Consider the following 19,731-nt stretch of genomic DNA (forward strand, 5'->3'; position numbering starts at 1 on the left):
CAAAACTACTGACTGAAACTCTTCTTTGTACAAAGTAAAGTTTCAATTTGCATCACAACTACATAAAACATGTATTTGTCCCTTTCATTGAGCATGACGCATACTTGTAAAGTCAATAATAATAATAATAACACATGTACACGTGTATATAGCACATTTTCCATATGCAAACATGTTCCAATGTGCTGTACGATGAGATCATTAATGAAATACGTGAGTAGTCATAATGCTACTGATCATGGTTTATGACAACAGCTTACTACTGTGGAGAAGAAATCATGACACTGTAGATATCTTACCATGCAAAAAGAGCCGGGAATACCCCTTGGATGAGCCAGCAGAGTTGGTTGCAATACACACATATCGACCTTCATCACCTTCTCTCAGTGAACTTATACTACAGATAATAAGGAGAGAGAATTTTATACTTTAAACTTCACTGAAATGTTCATATTCAGTATGGTATGTAGTGGATACTGTTGGTTGATGAAAATGAAAGAAGACTATTTCATGGATGTCAAACATCAAGAAGTCTTTTCAGTAACAATGAAGAAACAAGAGTTGATCAAGTATTACAAGCTCATCTTCATCCCTGGATCTGTCATGAAAAATTTGAAACTTGAACCCATCAACAAACATGATGTATTTGCTCATAGCACTGACTCAATCGCTTCACTTCTGGTTTTACAGAAAGTAATTTAAAAGATTCTCCAATTTTGGGGTCTTGGGACTCCCTGGGGGTCCCCAAGGAGGCATGGTGCCCATTTTGACTAAATATACATTCTATAATTTGCCAAGAAAATTTAACAGTGCATTTTTACAAAGAAGGCGAGCATGTAAAACCTGGCCTTTCATTTGGGGCACCCTTGGATATTCTTTACAAACTAAAATTTACATTCGCTACATACTTACATGTACTCAAAGCACTTGTTTGGGGTTTCCCCCCCCCCCTAAAAGATTAAATTGCAAAGTTTGGTGACAAACTGACACTTCATTTGCATCCCTGGACCTGACATGAACAAAATCAAAATTTTACTCACAAACTTACCTACATACAGCATTTAAGCTTGAGAAAGTTTTTTTTTTTTTTTTTTAAGAGATTCTACAATTTGGGAGCTCTGGGTCCCCTGGGAAGGTCTCGCAGTGTGGCATGGTGCCCATTTGGTACTATTTACACATGTATGATAATTCTATCACCCTCATGATAACCTGTTAGATTTATAACAACTTTGAAATGTGAAAATTGATGATTTGGTTCCCTGACTGGACTACAAACTCGAAAGAAGACTTCCAACCAAATGTAACTTAAGTTTCTCTAGATTCTGGATGCAAAAACAAAACTCTAGGAGAGTATGAGTCAAAGTGATCCAATAATCTGAAGGATTTTACCTATAATGAGTGAATATCTAGTCTCACCTGAGGACACCATTGGCAATGCTGTGCTGGGCAGGAAGAGTCCCATCTTCCTTCTCCCATGAGATGGTGGGAGGGGGATTCCCCGTTGCCTGGCAGGAGAACTCCACTGAACCACCAATAGCACGTGTCTCACGAGATGGGCTCACTGACACAGTTGGAATCACTGACAAAGGCAGCAAAAAATAATATTTCTATTGCTACCATGGGAAGTTACAAATTTTGGTGATTGACAACTAGCAAGGTGGTGGGATGGCATATACTGACATAACAGAAGAATATAATTGGTAATACATAAATAGCAGATGCATCCTAAGAGTCTCCACTACTTCTACATGTATTCCTTTGATCTCTGCACACACTATCCTGCTATCACCAAGGAAAGAGATGTGAGTGCTTTTTTGTCACAGAACAGTAACACAAATAATGATCTAGTTTTTGAAGATTGAACTGCAAGGATCTGCACATCAGAAAATTATGTAAATGCCTTCCTTAACCCTGCTTGCAAAAATCTTGGTTGCCTTCAAATACAGTAATAACCAGCTCACAGCAATAACCAGCTCTCTCATCCAAGTCACAGTATCTAAGATCTTGTTTTCATCTCTTCCATTTTTCAGTCCATTATTCACATGTGACAATGTGGTTCAGTTCACAATTCTGAAAGGTTTCTACATTGAGGTTACCCTGTTCAGTTTTATTCAATTTGTAATTTCATATCCATAATGGATTGCATTTCCTTATTTTTCATAACTACTCACTTGTTCCTTCTATTTCATCCTCACAATGTCATTTTTTATGTTAAATGTAGTTATTGTTGGCAAATTTCCAAATGTTTCATACTACAAATTTCAAACACTTACAGGCCTGTTTTCAATTCCTTACTTTTCGCGGTCATGTGCTGTGCAGTTCAGCTTCAAACAAAAAGACCAAAAATGAAATAATGCCTCTAACCCCTTTATGGCCTATAAAGGTATATTATGAAAAAAGATGCATGTTTCAGATTCAAAGGACCTATGTAGTAATCTTACCTTGTACCCTGACTGCAGCATACATATCCCTTGTTCCAGCAGCATTGTTACAAATACACCTGTACTGACCACCATCTGCAGCTGTGGCTGGTGAGATCTGAAGGATGCCATCTCTCTGCACTGCTGTCGGGGGAAGAGGACCATCCACCTGAGGGATATGAACAAAGTTCATTACACTCTTGAAGAGAGACAAAATGTCTTTTGTAGTATGATTTTAACATTTAAAATATTTCTAAGGTATAACACTTCCCTCTCAACTTGAAATGAGACTCATTCAATTGTACCCCCCCCCAATAAAAAAAAATACTCATGTCATGGCTTAAGAGCAAATGACATACAAGTATCTCCTATGATGCAATGACAATATATAAACAATGCGAGGTTGACAACATCAGCCCTCATGGTGTGTTTCATACACACCTTGGACCAATCATAGGTGATGGGTTGTGTTCCCTCTGCCATACAAGACATCCTGACGATCTCGCCTGCTGTTACAGTCTGAGATGATGGGGTTACTACTGGCGTTGGTGGGACTGAAAAAGGAACAAGAGAAAATATTCCCAGGAAATAATCATTATGATGACTGGAAATTTGTGACATTTAAAAGGCAATAAATAGAGTGTCCAGTGGTCAATGTATACATGGTCAAGAACTATCACACAGAGTACAAAGGGCATTATGCACAGCTGGGGTCCATAAAGTATCAAAGGGACTGTACAGTACTGGTTGAGGTGAGGATTCCGGTTTATACATTTTTTTTGTAAGATAATGAGAAACCTCTTTAGAAATATGAAAGAGCATGTAATTTAAAGAAAAAAAATTTAAAACGTTTATTTAATGAAAATTGGCCTTGAAATGGTTCCTAATCGTTCCTAATAAAATTGACAGGCCATCACTTTTATAAGGATCTCTTTGTTTTACCTTGTTTTCAGATATCTCAGTCATTTGAAAACCGATTTTCATCAAATAAACTTTTGATTCCCCTTAGAATTGTATGGTCTGCAACATTTCATAGAGTGGTTTCTAAATATCTCGAAAAACGTTATAAGCTGAATCCTCACCTCAACCAATACTGTACAGTCCCTTTAAGGTCTTACATTGCCGATGATGTAAACTTGATACCCATGTAAATCCAACAAGCTTTATTTTCCCTGCACTGATGTGTCAGGACATGACAGACACAGGAAACATTGCAACTTGCTTGTTTTACACTCTTCATGATGTCAGTACTACCCTGATGTACGTACCCTGTGATGTAGTCAACAGTCAAACTGCATCAGAGGCAGAGAGGACACCTGCTGAGGCAGGCTGACTTTACTTCTATGCACCATTATGCAACATGTGTAAATAGGTACAGTCTCCAGTGCATGTACAGGACTACAAACATTTTCCCATCAGAGTCAATGAAATTCCAAAGAGCAATCAGGGAGATACTTGTGAAATACATGCATTTCAACGGGCAAAATAATTCCAGAATAAGAGAGATTTTCTTCTCTTTACATTGTATCTAGACATGAGGGAGTTTCCTGTAGACTGAGGAAGGCTTGGTAACTCTGCATGTACTGCAGTCTTCCCTTTCTTATCCAGGGGGTCAATTCAAGCAGTAATATAACAAAACAAAGCTGACTAGAATATTTTTGTTTTTCTTCTGCTTTTCCTCCTTTTGGCTATCATAAACTACAATGTATTCTAGATATCAAAATGATGAAAGCCAAGATTTACAAGCTAAGAAATACATAATCAATGTTTCACAATGTACAGAAGGAGACAACTGATTCAAATCTTTCATGGAAATGGTTTCATATGATTGGCAAATGATCACTATCTGTAAACACCAATTTTCATGACAACACTTTGAACCATTTTCAAAATAAGAACATAAGTAGTGAAATTTCATCATTTTCTCTTGACATTTAACCCCATGACCCAATTTTTTTCCCCTACAGGATCACTGTGCTTAGATATACAGATATACATTGTACAGATATATATATATATATATATATATATATATATATATATATATATATATATATATATACTAGATAAACAGGCTTAACTCTTTATGTGCCATGGTGGAAACCCCTGTGTGCCACGTTATTCTGAGACACGAAGGTAATCATGCTTTTTTGAAAGAACTCTGTTTTTCCACAAATTTCCGTTCAGCTGGACATAATAGTGAGCAAAGTTGAAGAGTAATGCCAAACTTTGCTTCCATATACAATGTATAATAATTCTATTTTCAATTTTTCTTTTCAATTACCAGTTGCTACATTACTGTATAAAAGACATGACTTTTGCACATAGAACAGTAACAGAAACTTAGAATGTACACACAAATCTAGTTGGGAACATCGCTTGATAGTCAATCACCACATAGAATGCAAGCCGTATGTGAGAGGAACAAAAGCGCAAGAAACGCTTTGATTGTACCGCGGGATAATCGATTTATCGATCGGTTTTGGCGGCTTTGTTTGTTGAGCAGAATATGCGAAGTTGGCGCGCCGTCGACTGAGCCGGACGTGCGAACGGGGCACAAAAAGAGTTAATAACAGTTAGTGTATACATAAAGTCATTTTAAGGTACAAATATACATTTTTGTATCCATGGATAAAACAGTGTAATTTTGCCATTAAATAGTATAATTTTTGCATTTATATAACCTTTCTAAATTCTTCCATGTATGAAGTATCAAATTCCTGCCCTGACATGGTAATCACTCTCAATGCTTACCAAGGACATATAGAGTGACCAATCTCTGCTCATAGCCAGTGTTGCTTTCCACAATACAGTAGTACTGGCCACTGTAGTGTTCCCTGACCTCACGGATGGTGAGCACCCCATTGCTAACGGATACAGAAGGTGGCATCCGCTGGCCAACACGGCGCCAGGTGATGGTGTAACCAGGTGCACTCCCAGGAGAATTGCAGGTAAAGACTGCTGTCTCTCCCGCCACCTTCTCCAGCTGTGTGGGACTGACTTGTATGGTAAGTGGCTGTGGTTGGTTGTCATCAACGACTGTAAAACCAACAAAAAATGACTCAATTGCTGACAAAGAATCCTATGTTCATCTCCATGACTGCAAAACAAACTTTAAAGGGGCTGTACAGTACTGGTTGAGGTAGGGATTCATGTTTTGAACATTCCTAAGTGAGATAATGAGAAACCTCTTATGAAATATGAAAGAGCATGTAATTTTAAGAAGGATTCAATGCTTATTTGATGAAATGGTGTTCAAATGGCTGAGATATTCAAAAAAGTACTAATAATAAAAGGCGACAGGCCACGCCTTTTATTAGGATCTCTTTGTTTCACTTTGTTTTAGGATATCTCAGCCATTTCAAAACCGATTTTCATCAAATGAATTTTTGATACCCCTTAGAATCGCATGCTCTTTGACATCTCATAGAGTGGTTTCTGAATATCTCGCAAAACGTGAAAAGCTAAATCCTCACCTCAACCAGAACTGTACACACCCTTTAATGCCCGTGTATGCTTGTATCCTTACATTCAATTCCCTAAATTCCAAGCTATGAGATAGTTGATCATCCAACTATGAACTCTGGGCATAGTTTCTTGAAAAGTCTCATGTCTGGTGTACCGGTAATTCATCTGACATGTACATTCAACATTAACAAAGAAAAAGTAGAAGTAATTTGTAATTCACCCCTGACTATCAGCTCTTCTTCCACAGCTCCTGCAGTGTTTTCTGCTCGACACATATAACTGCCAGCATCATTCATGCTGATACTCTGGATCTGATGCATCGCGCTCGTCTCATCTGCTGTTGGACTGTCTGCATGCCTTATCGCTTCATATACCTGTATCAAATGAGCTGAACATCTTTCATGGAGCCTAGACATCCTCAATAACAAAATATCACTGTGCACTCTTGGTTTTTAGTAATAACTTGTTTTAATGCAGTAATGTCAGCCACCTACCACTATAATAATTTTACAAGCCAGCTCACAGTTACCTATGGTTTGAAATGACCTCTGAACCACAAACTTTTGGAAACATGGATTAATCTTTGGAGTTAGAAGAGCAGGCCAAGCGGAATGTGGTAATCTACATATGTAATTGCTGCATGAATGGCTTTTGTTAATCTTGTTGAAAAGAATATTCATTCTCCGGTATATTCTGATATGTGCCTAGCTCAAATACATAAATATTACTGGTAATAATACAATTTTCATGAAGGCAAACTATCTATTTTTCACATACTTCAGTTACAAGTCAATTTCAAGAGAAAATTTGCATTGACCTTTATGCTCAGAATGCAACTGTGAGCTGGCTTGTTGTCCAAAAATGACATCACATGAAAATGAAACATTGTACTGAAGAATTGGTGGACTAGATGGTTGCTGAATCAATTTTATCTACTATTGCTGAACAGTGAGGTAAGCTATTTTGATACATGTCACCTGGCACAAATGCTTGGGACTGTGTGAATATTGGGCTGTCTTGCATAGAGCTGGTATCTGAATTTGGCACAATGTTGTGGAAGCATTTCAGTGACACTATAAAGAACTTTTAGGAGTGTCTAAAAAATGTTACGAACTAAGGTGAAGAAGGAAAATAAATGAAAATCATAAGTAATTTGGTAAACATATACAGGTACCGGCACCTCGTCAGGGGCCCTAAAACTGCTAACCTACGTAAAATGGCTACAAGTGCATCTTGGAACTTAGCAGGTTACCACAATCAAGTAAACTTAGGGTGGAAACAGGCCAGTTATTCTTGAAAATCTGACATTCCTATAAGAAATGTGTGTTACTGTTAAAAGTATAGCATTTACAGTATCACATTCCCCTGCACAGGTCTTTTACATGCTTTGTCTATGGAGGCTCGGGGTGGTGAGGTGCAGGCACTTTTTTAGCACACAACTAAATGACATCATCTGCGTTCCATGACTATGGCTAGAAATTTGGCACTGATCACTGAACTTTTGCTTCTGTTAGAATCTTGAGTATTTTTCCTTGATGTGAGCAGAATTTTGAAGAATTTCAGTGATGTACCCATGCAAAAAATCATAACTACGGAGATGTGTGGGACATTCAAATATACTGGTCACAATAACTTGTAGCACTGTCCCATTCAGACAGTGGCAGGTAAAAGATATAAATTCACATTTTTAAACTCTTTTAGACACAAAAATATCATCATTGCGTTGATCATGAATATGCAAGATAAAAGAGAAATGCCAATTTGAATCAACCAAGTCACTATATACTGGTTGATGTTCAGTTATTGTATCTAGACATTTAGCAAATTAGTGATGCATAACATTAGGTTATCATATGATTCCCTGACCTGTTCACCGTTCATGACCATCCACTGAACTGAAGGCATTGGCTCTCCTGTAGCCACACATTCCAAGACAGCAGTCTCTCCAACCCTGAACTCAGCTGGGCTGTTCGGGGTTACAGTGATCTGAGGCAGTCCTTTATAACACAAGTAGATGACAAAATCTCTCCTAAATTTTCTGCTTTCTATACTTTCTTTCACAATTTTTGTTTTATTTCATTTCATAATTGTTATTATCATATTAGTATTATTACTGCAAATGTTATTACCAAATGCTCATTTTCTTCCTTGAAGGTATCTATTATAAATATATATATATATACGTATATACAAATACACATTTACAGATGTGCCAAGACATCACAATATCCAAAATGAATATGTATTTTATGTGATAATTCAATGATTGTATGCACGTGCCAGTTGTCAAGGTTGTCAAGGGCATGAACATAGAGTCAGACATTCATAGTTAATCTTGTCGTAAGTGTTATACACTGTGTATATGGCCTTTTACACACACACCCACATAGAAGAAGACATATCAGTCTTACATGTACCTTGTACTCTGACAGTCACAGTGGCTGTGGTGGAGCCAGCCACATTTGATCCTGTGCAAATATATGCTCCTTGATCTTCTGATGTAACTCCCATGATTCTTAGGACACCATCATACCCCTGCATGATACAAATGTAGAACAATTACAATCAACATTGAAAACAGCCATTTGAAGGATTTATTCATCCAGCATCAGCTTTCCTTGACCACAGTATATCAATTTTCATTTCCCACTGCCATCTGCCTATAAACATGTCTTCATATCACATCATGTAATAACACTATTCATTCAATGCGTTAATTTTAAGTGTCATACTTTTCTTGTTGACAAGGAATATCATGTAACATATGATAGTTCTATAGATTCTTATTTCACATCCGATTTTTTGACACTTCTACCTTTCTGTTTATCTGATTTTACCCTAGTCATTAAAGGGGAAGGCTAGTAACTGATCAGTGGGAATCAGTGGAAATGCTGGGAGATGATTGTTCCAATCCTTATGGGATTCATTCAAGAATTCATCGTATATCTATTGTTGTGTGAAAATGATTTGCTTCAGAACGGTCTCATATTCAAGTAATGTGCAGATTAATGCTCCGTCACTGACCAGGGACGCTAACCTGGAAGCATTAAACTGCACATTACTTGAATATGAGACCATTCTGAAGCAAATCATTTTCACACAACAATAGATATACAATGAACTCTTGAATGAATCCCATAAGGATTGGAACAATCATCTCCCAGCATTTCCACTGATTCCCACTGATCAGTTACTAGCCTTCCCCTTTAAAGTTCAAAATAAAATATGTTGAAGACATTGGACCTTGTGCAACTCTAAACCACGTATTGCATCAATGGAATTAATGGTTGGTAAGTCTTTCAGGTTAACTTGAACGTGTAACTTTTGATCATCTTCTATGTTTCCCCTTGTAGCCATGCAAAAGTGTGGCGATGTAAAAATGTGCATCCCTGACCCAAGTTTGGTTGCAAATAGAGTCATGGGTAGAAAGTTGTGTGACACAAGAGAGTGTTGTAGGTAATAAGCTTTTGGTATCAGTCATACATGTAGACAGTGGGTGGTAAATAGATGAACAATGGCTGGATGCCACTTTGGATCCCCTAGTTCCGCTTCCACCTTCAGTGGGTCAGATAAAAATGGATTGGTAACAATCATCATTTCATTTCTCTCTGCACTGTTATCTGATATCTAGGCTGTCATCACAACGTCTTCATGAAACACTCAATTACAATACAGTACTTGTACACAACATGTCCCATGTATGGAATAATAAGAATTGTTAATACACAAACTGTATAATGGCACGTTTAATTTCTAAGCTAGTGGAGATAGTGCTGGTAGCTGACTTCCACCCCTTCATCTAATGATAATGATAGTGAGAGGGAATAGTAACAATAATACAGAAATTATCATGTATAGTAGGAGTAATAGTAATAGCAATAATAACAATCATTACAACTATCATTAGCTTATTCAAGGTAACGCAATCAATGTAAACACTTTCTCCAAAAACACTGCAATACCGAAAGTAAAGGGTAAAACATCTCATCCCATTGTTCAACAATGTAAAACAGGTATGAACTATTCCTTGTACTTTGTACATTACAGATTTACAGCATCTGCAGCATATTTTACGCTGTACAGCTCCTATATCAACATTTGTGTGCAAACATGCAACTAAGGGGTCCATAATGGAGGGCTGATGAGCAAACTTACTGTGGTACTTAGTCCAAATGGACGTCCATTGGCCCTGCTCCAAGAAAGCGTTGGACTTGGGATACCGGCAACACTGCGACACTGGAACTGAATGTTGTCACCATCATAAGCCAGAATACTTGTGCTTGGTTGAATTTCAACTCGTGGCACCTCTCTTCCTATGAGAGTAATGAGATGATGAAAACTTGCAGGTTTATGTGGGCAAGTTCACTAAACAGTGACAAATATCTTTGATCAATGCTCTCTTTCCATTCTTGGTTTTTCTGCATTATCAAGTCATTATAATAATCACAGCTGGAAATGTAAAATCCATACTAATTAATGCTCTGAGTTAAACAACAAATATGCAACTTACTTGCAATTTCAACGTATGCTGTGGCGGTGGATGACCCAACAACATTTTCAGCAGTGCACATGTACATATCTCTGTCAGCGATGTCTGCATTAGTGATGCGAAGTACTCCATTTAAAACCTACGGGGAACAAAGTGAATAACAATCAGATCCCAACAATGAACCTCATTAACAGAGTTGAATGTTCTAGTAGTGATATGCTGTTAATAATATTCCTGTTTTAATTATTGCTGTTTGTTTTTTTGTTTATACTCACTCATTACATGTAATTAGATATCAATCATTTGCTGTGATTTATAATTGAGGTGTTCTTGATTCATTAAGCGATCAAATAAAAAAGATGATTATCTTAACCCTAACTATAGGCCGGGCTATTTAGGTACACTGTAGATCATAGAGCCGGTGGGTGGGGGGGCCTCCCAGGCTCCCCCTCCAGACCTCGGCCATCGACCGCGTGATCACGACGAAAATTGGCACACACATTGCCTATGATGTAATTTAAGGTACCACGAAGTTAAATTAAAAAAAGTTATCATCTATGCTAAATTATGCTAATTTATGCAAAATGATGCATGAAATCAGACAATTTGGTATAAATCACTAAAGCTCAAAATGGGCACATTTTTTGTGTAAATATTCTTTTTAGTGTCCTGAGCAAATGTAAGAGAAAAAAATTGTGCCATAACAGAAAATTTCTGAAGTATTTTATTGTTTTTTGAATTTCTTATGTATTTTTCTGTTTTTTCGACTTAATGTTTTTCACTGTTTTTTCGATGAAACTTGTCCGCGACATTGTTCCGAACAAGAAAATATGTTATTAATTGATTTTAATCAATAAAACCCCAAAATAATCATGCGTTTATGAAATTTGCCTGTAAGCACAGTTTACATTGAAATTGTACACAAATACACGTTTTTGAGCAATTTTTGGTCTGACATGCACATCCATACATATCTATGCGCAACTTCGGAACCGAGGGCCCGGGCATCGCAAATTTGGTGTCAAAAGATGTGGGAGACTTGAAAAAAGTCATGAAACGTCGCAGCGATAGCTTTTTGCGTTAGCGATACATTGCACGGAACGTCGAGGCCCTCCCCCCCCACGGCCTAGTTAGGGTTAACCCTAACAGGGCCCGGGCAAAATCTGCCCCCCCTCGACATTTCACGCTATAATTCTGTAATGCGAGAAGGCATCGGCACGAGGCTTCTTGACTTTCTTTGTTCAAGTCTTGCGCAACTTTTGAAACCAAATTTGCAACATCCACGCATACTTTTTCGAAGCAATGCCATTTTTGTAATGGCATGTGCCCCCAAAACGGACACAATTTTGTGATTTTGTGTACATTTCCTATGGAAAATAGTGCTCTGTCATGAAAGTCATAAAAACCTGATATTTTTACAGTTAATCACTTTCATTATTTAATTTTATGCTAATTATGGTAGAAAAGTGGTCAGTGACAATTTCCAATGAAAAAAACAAAGAAAAAATAAAAGTTGAAAAACAGCAAAATACATTGGAAATTCTGAAAACAATACAATACATAAGAATTGCAATGAATTTTGGAAGTTTTGTGATGTACAATTGTTGAATATGCTAAAACAGATTTACAGACCAATAAGTAGACTCTGAATGCTTTTAATTAGGCTAAAATATGATCTTGAGCTTAATTTGCATAATTAATTGATTAAAATTAGAAACTGATTGTTTCAAAAAATCTTATGACACAATCTTGTAGATTATGACGTGGGTCTCACGCATGCCAAATTTCGTCGCGATCGCACCACCAATGGCCGAGATCTCGGGGCGGAATCCGCCCCCCTCCGGTCTTTAGCATAGCCAAAAAAGCCCGGCCTGATTAGGGTTAAACAGCATAGATTACTATAAACATACCATGCTCTTAATCACGCTCGTTACTTATGTGTACAAATATGAAAACTATAAATTATTATAATAAAGATGGCATTAAATGTTGCCATCATTGCTGAAAAGCAAAGCTTTGGGCAAAAGCCTATGTAGCCACAATTTACTCTCTTTAATAGTCATGAATGATAGCATCTGAAATACACACACACACATACATGCATCTCGACACAACTACATGACTACTGAGACAAAAAGTGCTCAACACAATCATGCACAGTACACTTCTGACAGACTCCTTAGTCTTTTGATTAGTCACTATCTCAGAAACTGCTCTGTCATACAAGTGTATGTGTATGTGTATGTGTGCGTGTGTATGTGTGTGAATGGTGCATGCATGCAATATGCACTACCACTCATTCTAATGGTGAAATAGGCTTGTTTGAATGGGTAGGGTGCTCTCAGAACTTGGTGACCCAACTTGGTTAATAGAAGATGCAAGTGTAAAATTTTTACGGACAGTGCATGATCCATTTCACATGATCAGAATAGCTCTCATATAAGCCTCTGGCTGAAGTGAGCTAAAATAAACTGTAGAAAGACTTGGAATAAAGAGGTAATATCCACCTGATGGTTATCATTTAATGGACCACCAGCCCTGGACCAGGTGACAGTGGGTGTGGGCACACCAGTAGTCAAGCATCGCAGGATCTGAGTAGAACCCTGGGCAACAGTCACATCTTCAGGCTCAATACGAGCTGTTGGGCTGCGTTGGTTGTCTGTAAAATCCATTTCATGAAGTACAATCCACATGTTACAAATACAATGTAAGAAACTGGAGAATTAATGTAATATTACTGATTGAAACAATTCAAGTACAACACGACTTCCATGAAATACATGAAACATACAAGTGTACCACTTTGTCTTCTAAAAACACATTTTTAGTCACATTCTGTTACATTTTGCCAAAAGTATCTCACTTTCTAAATTGAAAAATTAACTTCAGTAATGCTATCTTATAAAAAGGTCTGGTGGAGTAAAACCTGTTCTGATAGCCATATCGAGAAATAATGTACTAAAGACTCTTTGTATAGTGGGTATATCAGCTATCTCATGAAGCCTAACCTGTTGCTTGCACAATAATGTTTTCACTAGCAGCACCCGTGGAAATCCACGGGTCTGAGGGGTTTTATTTTTTTTCTCATAATACGATTTTGCACATTTTTATTGAAGAAATAAAACGAAAAGTCTTCTCATTCGTTCGTTACTTGTGCTGTCTTCTAAATGACCACCCTTCCCAGAAATTTAATAATACATTTTTGTAGTATGTGCCCGGTGATCCAGTCCATTGGTAGGGATCATTCCCACCACTACTTGCTTTTGTTATGGAACTTGAGTTTCGAGGGATTATTTGCACCCGTTGAAGTCCAACAGTTGTCTTGTTGCCCCTCACCCCTCATGCACACACACATTTCCACCTCCGCAGCGCAAAAAACAAAAACATTCAGGGAAAATTACCAAAAACGCAAATGAGATTCCCTGAAAGTTCTGCCCACAGATTGTTCCCGCCGAAACGGGAAGATATTAACACTATGACTTTGATTACGGCCTGCTCTTGCATCCACGCAGGCACCCGCGGGAATCCACAGCTGGTCTCAAGGCCTCGGTTTGTTTTCTTTTTTCATATTTCTTTTCCCCACGTTATGAGAGAAAAATTAAATATTTTCGTCTTCATTTGCTCAATTCTTTTTTATTTTAATCACCAAAACTAATATTAGGCCTACAATTATTGCTCCTATTATTGTTATTATTATTATTAATATTATTATTATTATTATTATTATTATCATCATCATCATTGTTATTATTTGGGGAGGGGGAGATCATAGTCATCAGGTTTAATAGGCACCCGTGGGAGTAGGGTCTCATGACCTCCTATTTTTTTTCTTTAATATTTTTCACATGTTATGGAAGAAAGAAGAATATATATTCGTCTTCATTTGCTCCCTCTTTTTTTTTTGTCACCACAAACTTGGTTTGATAGACCATAGAACTACACATTCTATTTCCACTTGTAATTTTAAAAATAGGCGGTTGGCAAAGCGAGGTTTCCCCCTACGTCCGCTCATCTCATGAATATGCATGATCACAGCAGCTCTGCAGTAAACGAATGGACACAGCTGCGCGTGTATTCTGATATGGAAGGGTACGATCGGCAAATATATTTAGCCGTCCTAAACAGTCTGCGTACAATGACATCGGACTTGGAGCTAACAGCGAGCAAACTAAATGACGTACCTGAGCTGCATAGTATTCTGCAGTTGTGCAAAATACTATTAAATAACAACGTTCGTTGTTTTCATTTGGGGGCGCCAATGGCGAACTGTACGTAAATGCCCTTGAGTTGTAGTCCATATCACGCGCACACATATATAGTGCTTCGTGTAACCATCGTCAATACATTACATACACATAACAGGGCACTTTATGGCGGAGGCAAAGGTACATCACAGAACTATACACACAGTGTAGAGTGTGTAGAGTTCTGTACATTGTGTGTGTGCGTGCGCGTCCGCCGGAAGATGTCACAGATTTCGCTGCATCCATCATCTTTAGTATCCCACTGTCTCTGCCAGCTAAAAGATGAACGGTCGAGAAAGCAGGAGTCCAGTGCAGGTTCGGTGAATATTAAAACGCTCGGCTCTTTCGTCACGCACAAAAATGCATTATGCATCTATCTAATTAATTTTTCTTTTTCGTCCTCGATGTTGACACGGAGGCGGAGCGGGGACGAAACCTGCGCCATTCGATGCAGGATACTCTCCTGCGGCCGACGGCACCGGTCGCAGCTTCCCGGAGCCGACAGCTCGGGAGGAGATAGAAAAACCAGCAACGCCGGAATAAAAAAGGAAATACATAAGGCCGCGACAACAACAACAACTTCGAGTATTATAATAGTAGATAGCATTTGTGCAGGATTCTTTTAAGCAATGAATTCACAAGTGATTGTGTATTGTATCCTACGTATAGTGCAGCGAGCTGAAACCTGTGGAAGCACTATTATATCATGGTGAGGGTCTAGACTTTAGAGAGGCACTGAGATTTGCCTTTTACTTGGTGCAGACATCTGTATCACTGCAGATGTTTAACTCCCTTTCTAACTCATGTGTAAAAACAGTACCTGGAAAGAATAATGGTGAGGCATTCTGGAAGAACAGTAATACAGTTTTAAAGAGGCTTTGCTGGTTAAATAAGACCCAATGAATACAGATGTGGTCATGTCAGATGGAGCCACACGTGCGAGTGTTTTCTGATAACATAATATTAATTTAGTCCAATATCTAAGCTTCAATTTGATATACAATGTATAATCCATACACACACACACACACACACACACACACACAAGCTCATACTATAATGCATCAATTTCTCATATTCCATTTCAAAACCATGTAATCTATGGGCAATAGTGATGAATATTTCCCAACCTTCTCGCACAGAGACTGTTGCATCAGTGTAGTCAGACCCATAGCTGTTTGTCGCAGAGCATCGGTAGGTACCACTGTCTTCATATGAAGCAGCTGGGATGATGAGGTAGCCATTCTCTTCACGGAAATTGGATGACAGTTCCCCATCAACACGAGACCACACCTTATCTGGTTCAGGATCACCCCTTGCTGAGCAGTACAATATGACACGTTCTCCCTCACTCACACTCACTGTAGGTGGGTTGATGGTCACTGAAGGAGAGCGCGATGCTGTAGAAACCAGGACATATTACCACATACAGTATCTTGAGTTTCATGAAGAACAATGTGATTTTCAAACTGCATATATTCTACAAATATACTTTGTTTTGAGAGTTTCTACTTAAAGTACAATGGGCAGAGGTATCTCCAAAATAGTACAATGTGTACTATACACCCCTCAGTGAATAGTAAATTTTGGGACACCAAAGCTTAAAGTTTGAACTAGAAACTCGAAATTAGAAAGAGTATGTTTGTTTTACATGTTGGATAAAAAATTCAAACAAAAGAAGGGGAAAGTGTGAGGCGAGAAGCCATGTGGTAGAAGCGATGTTGTGGCAGGATCTTACACTGACCGTATGAAGCAGCACATGATGTCAGAATTGCTTTTGTGATGTCACAACTGTTTTGTTAGAAATGGTTTCATTTCACAGAGTGACGAAACAAAGCAGTGCGGGATGTCAAAATTACTTTATGATGTCACAACTGCTTTGTGACATAATTTCACACATAGTGTATACTATTTGGAAAAGGCCGTCAAAAAAGTGATGTCCTTTTGCAAATAGTATGCCATGAAGTGTCAAACATGCTGACATAGTTGAAAATCCCGATATTCACTTGAAGCTCTTTCAACCAATCACTAGAGGATAAATTGTTTTATCCAAAATATAATATGGTATAAGAATCAGGATTAATCATGCTGGAACAAAACAATTACCTCTTCTGTAAAGTGATCAATCTTATCATACAAAAGTGAAGAATAAAGCACACACCACAAAACAGACACTCACGGCTAACATAGAGGACAGTACGGATGGACTGTGATCCAGCTGAATTGGAAGCCTCACAAAAGTACTCTGCTTCATCACTAGCTCTGGCCCCGGGGATGACAAATACACCATTTTCAAAAGTGGAATCTGGGTTTAGGATGCCTCCTTGTCCACCGGTCCATCTAAGGGTTGGTGTTGGACTACCTGTGGCTCTGCATGTAAATTCCACGCGGTCACCCTCAGTGACACGAATAAAGCGTGGCTCAATGACGACTGTGGGTCTCTGGGAGGAACCTGGTGGACACAGAAGAAAGTTGTAAGATTTACTCCCTGTACACAACTAGCAAAACAGAAGAAAAGGTGTCTCCTGTGGAGTGACTTTTACTTTCACATGGAAAATTAGGACCATAAATGTACAATATTTCCTCATCTGTAACTTCAATATTACTGAATAGATTATGCAACGGGTTGGGAGAACACAAATGCCACACAAAAAGCATATTGCAGGAGTTCAGAAAAATAGAATTAGAACTGGTCTACATACGTCTTTGACATAAACAAAAAGCAAATTATGTGATTGCAATGCTGAAAGATTGAAAATTGATACAAAATAGCATACATGGAAACTTATTTTAGAGATATACTGAATAACCCCACATATTTTGCAAGCCTTTTTCACAAATCTCAACCAGTAATACAATTTCATGAATGGTTGATTGATTTTGCCATCCACAAGTACATGAAACAGGATGAAATTGTATTATCTCTTATTAAGAAGCATTGTCGATTCAATTTTAGGGAAGATATAATTGTGGATTGTATTCGTGTTATTGGAGACAATATACAGTGTGCTGTTAGGTTTTATATATCAGTTAATTTCTGAAATTTGTGAAAATGAAAACTTTGCAAATATATGCCTTACAGACCAAAATGTAACAGTAAACTTGACTAATTATATCATATCACAGAGAACCCTATTAAGTATAACAGCTGTGTACACACTATGCATAGCCATAGCATTATAAGTACTTACTTGTAACAACAAGGGTTGCATAGGCCTCAGCAGTGTCCAGGCTGTTAGATCCCATACACACATATTGGCCAGCATCAGAGAGAGTGACCCCTGTGATGGTCAGTGTCCCCATGATGTCTCTAGCATTGGATGGTAGGAAGCCATCGGCACGACTCCACGCGATTGTGTATGCTGGAACCTAAAACATAAAAGATAGTGACTGGGATGCACTAATTTCTCAAACTGCTTCTGACCTACAGTTAATACAGACATGCATATTTTGTATGCAGACATAACAAAGGCAGATTGTGCATACCGGTATACATGTAAGTTGTATCTATTGGTTTCAAGACCATTACAACAGTATAATACAAAGGGTGTACACATCATAATGTGTGGGTCTACATTTCCTTGCAGTAATTTTTACAAACAATCATTGCAAACTTTGCACTTCAGACATACCAAGTTTCAGTCACATTTTATCAATCAACAGATCACAACATCTACGTGAGAATATCACACATTATATAAAGACTTTATACTGCAATGCTACACTATATATCATTTTAACAAAACACATAAGGTGACAAGGTGTTTCTTATTTCTGAACAAATAAAAGTGAAAGGGAGTACATGTCACTACACACACACACATACACACACACACACACACACACACACACACACACACACACACACACACACACACACACACAAATCTGTCTAAGCATTTGAATTTCGATCATATCTTCTAAAATCTATTATGGGCATCGTGTATGCCTTATACAGGTCAGTGACTAACTGGCACAGGGCTACTTGACTAGATTACTAAGGACCAAGTTGACCTACCTGACTGATTCCGGTGCACCTGAAGATGACTGTCTCTCCTTCTGACACTTCTACTCTCTGTGGCTCCTGAATTACTACTCTCATTGCTTGTCCTGAATGATGGACAGAAAGAGTCAGAAAATCAGAGCTATGGCAAGGGAGAGGACACCTGACGTTGGCTGTCAAGGGGGGGGGGGGGGGGGGGGAGGGAGGTCAGGGGGAACCCAACACAGTTCACTAGATTCACAGTGTGGGTAGGCACATTCTTTTATATGTCACTTTCCTACTCTGAGTAAAGCCATAGAATAATACTGTGCCTATCTGAGCAGTGGTCAGAAAAAAAAAAAAAATCACCCTTGGCTATACAGGAACACAATGTAAAAGAATACTGGTTACTCTTTGTGTGTTTCTCCTTGAACCTTTCACAAGGTAGTGTTATACTCAAGATAATACATTTGATTCACAACTTGGCTAGAATATAAGTTGCAGATTAAAACTCTTTGCCTTGCCATTATCTGTTTTACAAATGGAAAGTTCACCAATGTTAATATTCCTAAATGTCCTGGTGTGAAAGGAAACAAGTTGTGTCAGCTAACACTTGAAGTGCTGTGTTTGGGTGATGTGATGGACGAAGACTCTCAATTCACTTTAAATACAGGATGTCCCTATGAGACACAGTCACTTGAATGTAGCCTCACTTTCTGTTTGTTGAGTATTTTGTGCACTTTGTTTATACACCTAGGAAAAATGGGGCACTGCAAAATTTCACTAGTTTACATATCATGATTTTCAGTGATTAGACAAACTATAAATCAAAATGTTAATTTCCTTCAAGCTTCCACAGTATGGTCACACATTCTTTGTGAGGCTAAAGTGACCCCACCAAGAAAAGAAAAAAAAAAACCCTAGAAATGTCACTATGGCGACTGATGCCTCTACCATAATGCATGATTCTCCCAATAGGTGTATACTACAAATACAATGTCTTCACAATGTGTGATGACTGACAAAATATTGAAATGACAGGTTTGTCAGAAATATCTTGAATGTTCACATTCCTTGAACTAGGTTTGCTATAATTGTCTAAGAGTGCAGGTACACGTATTTGGGGAA

At 38.1% G+C, this 19,731-nt stretch overlaps 1 protein-coding gene across 1 annotated transcript in view; it reads right to left on the minus strand.

Annotated features, from left to right (window-relative positions):
• Window positions 1-19,731, minus strand: part of LOC139714170 (basement membrane-specific heparan sulfate proteoglycan core protein-like) — a 104,345-nt gene that overhangs the window by 30,086 nt on the left and 54,528 nt on the right. Inside the window, exons 38-52 of the mRNA XM_071625887.1 lie at window positions 18,640-18,731; window positions 17,813-17,990; window positions 16,801-17,073; window positions 15,752-16,021; window positions 12,885-13,036; window positions 10,399-10,516; window positions 10,044-10,201; window positions 8,306-8,423; window positions 7,755-7,885; window positions 6,109-6,262; window positions 5,175-5,459; window positions 2,862-2,974; window positions 2,442-2,589; window positions 1,417-1,579; window positions 300-397 (exon numbers count right to left, since the gene is read on the minus strand). Coding sequence (XP_071481988.1) covers window positions 300-397; window positions 1,417-1,579; window positions 2,442-2,589; window positions 2,862-2,974; window positions 5,175-5,459; window positions 6,109-6,262; window positions 7,755-7,885; window positions 8,306-8,423; window positions 10,044-10,201; window positions 10,399-10,516; window positions 12,885-13,036; window positions 15,752-16,021; window positions 16,801-17,073; window positions 17,813-17,990; window positions 18,640-18,731 — 2,451 coding nt within the window. The remainder of the gene's footprint in view (window positions 1-299; window positions 398-1,416; window positions 1,580-2,441; window positions 2,590-2,861; window positions 2,975-5,174; window positions 5,460-6,108; window positions 6,263-7,754; window positions 7,886-8,305; window positions 8,424-10,043; window positions 10,202-10,398; window positions 10,517-12,884; window positions 13,037-15,751; window positions 16,022-16,800; window positions 17,074-17,812; window positions 17,991-18,639; window positions 18,732-19,731) is intronic.

The sequence above is a fragment of the Diadema antillarum genome, unplaced genomic scaffold (assembly GCF_040938485.1).
Source record: "Diadema antillarum isolate AM-2024a unplaced genomic scaffold, OU_Dant_1.0 seq00002183_RagTag, whole genome shotgun sequence".
Classification (NCBI taxonomy): Eukaryota; Metazoa; Echinodermata; class Echinoidea; order Diadematoida; family Diadematidae; genus Diadema; species Diadema antillarum.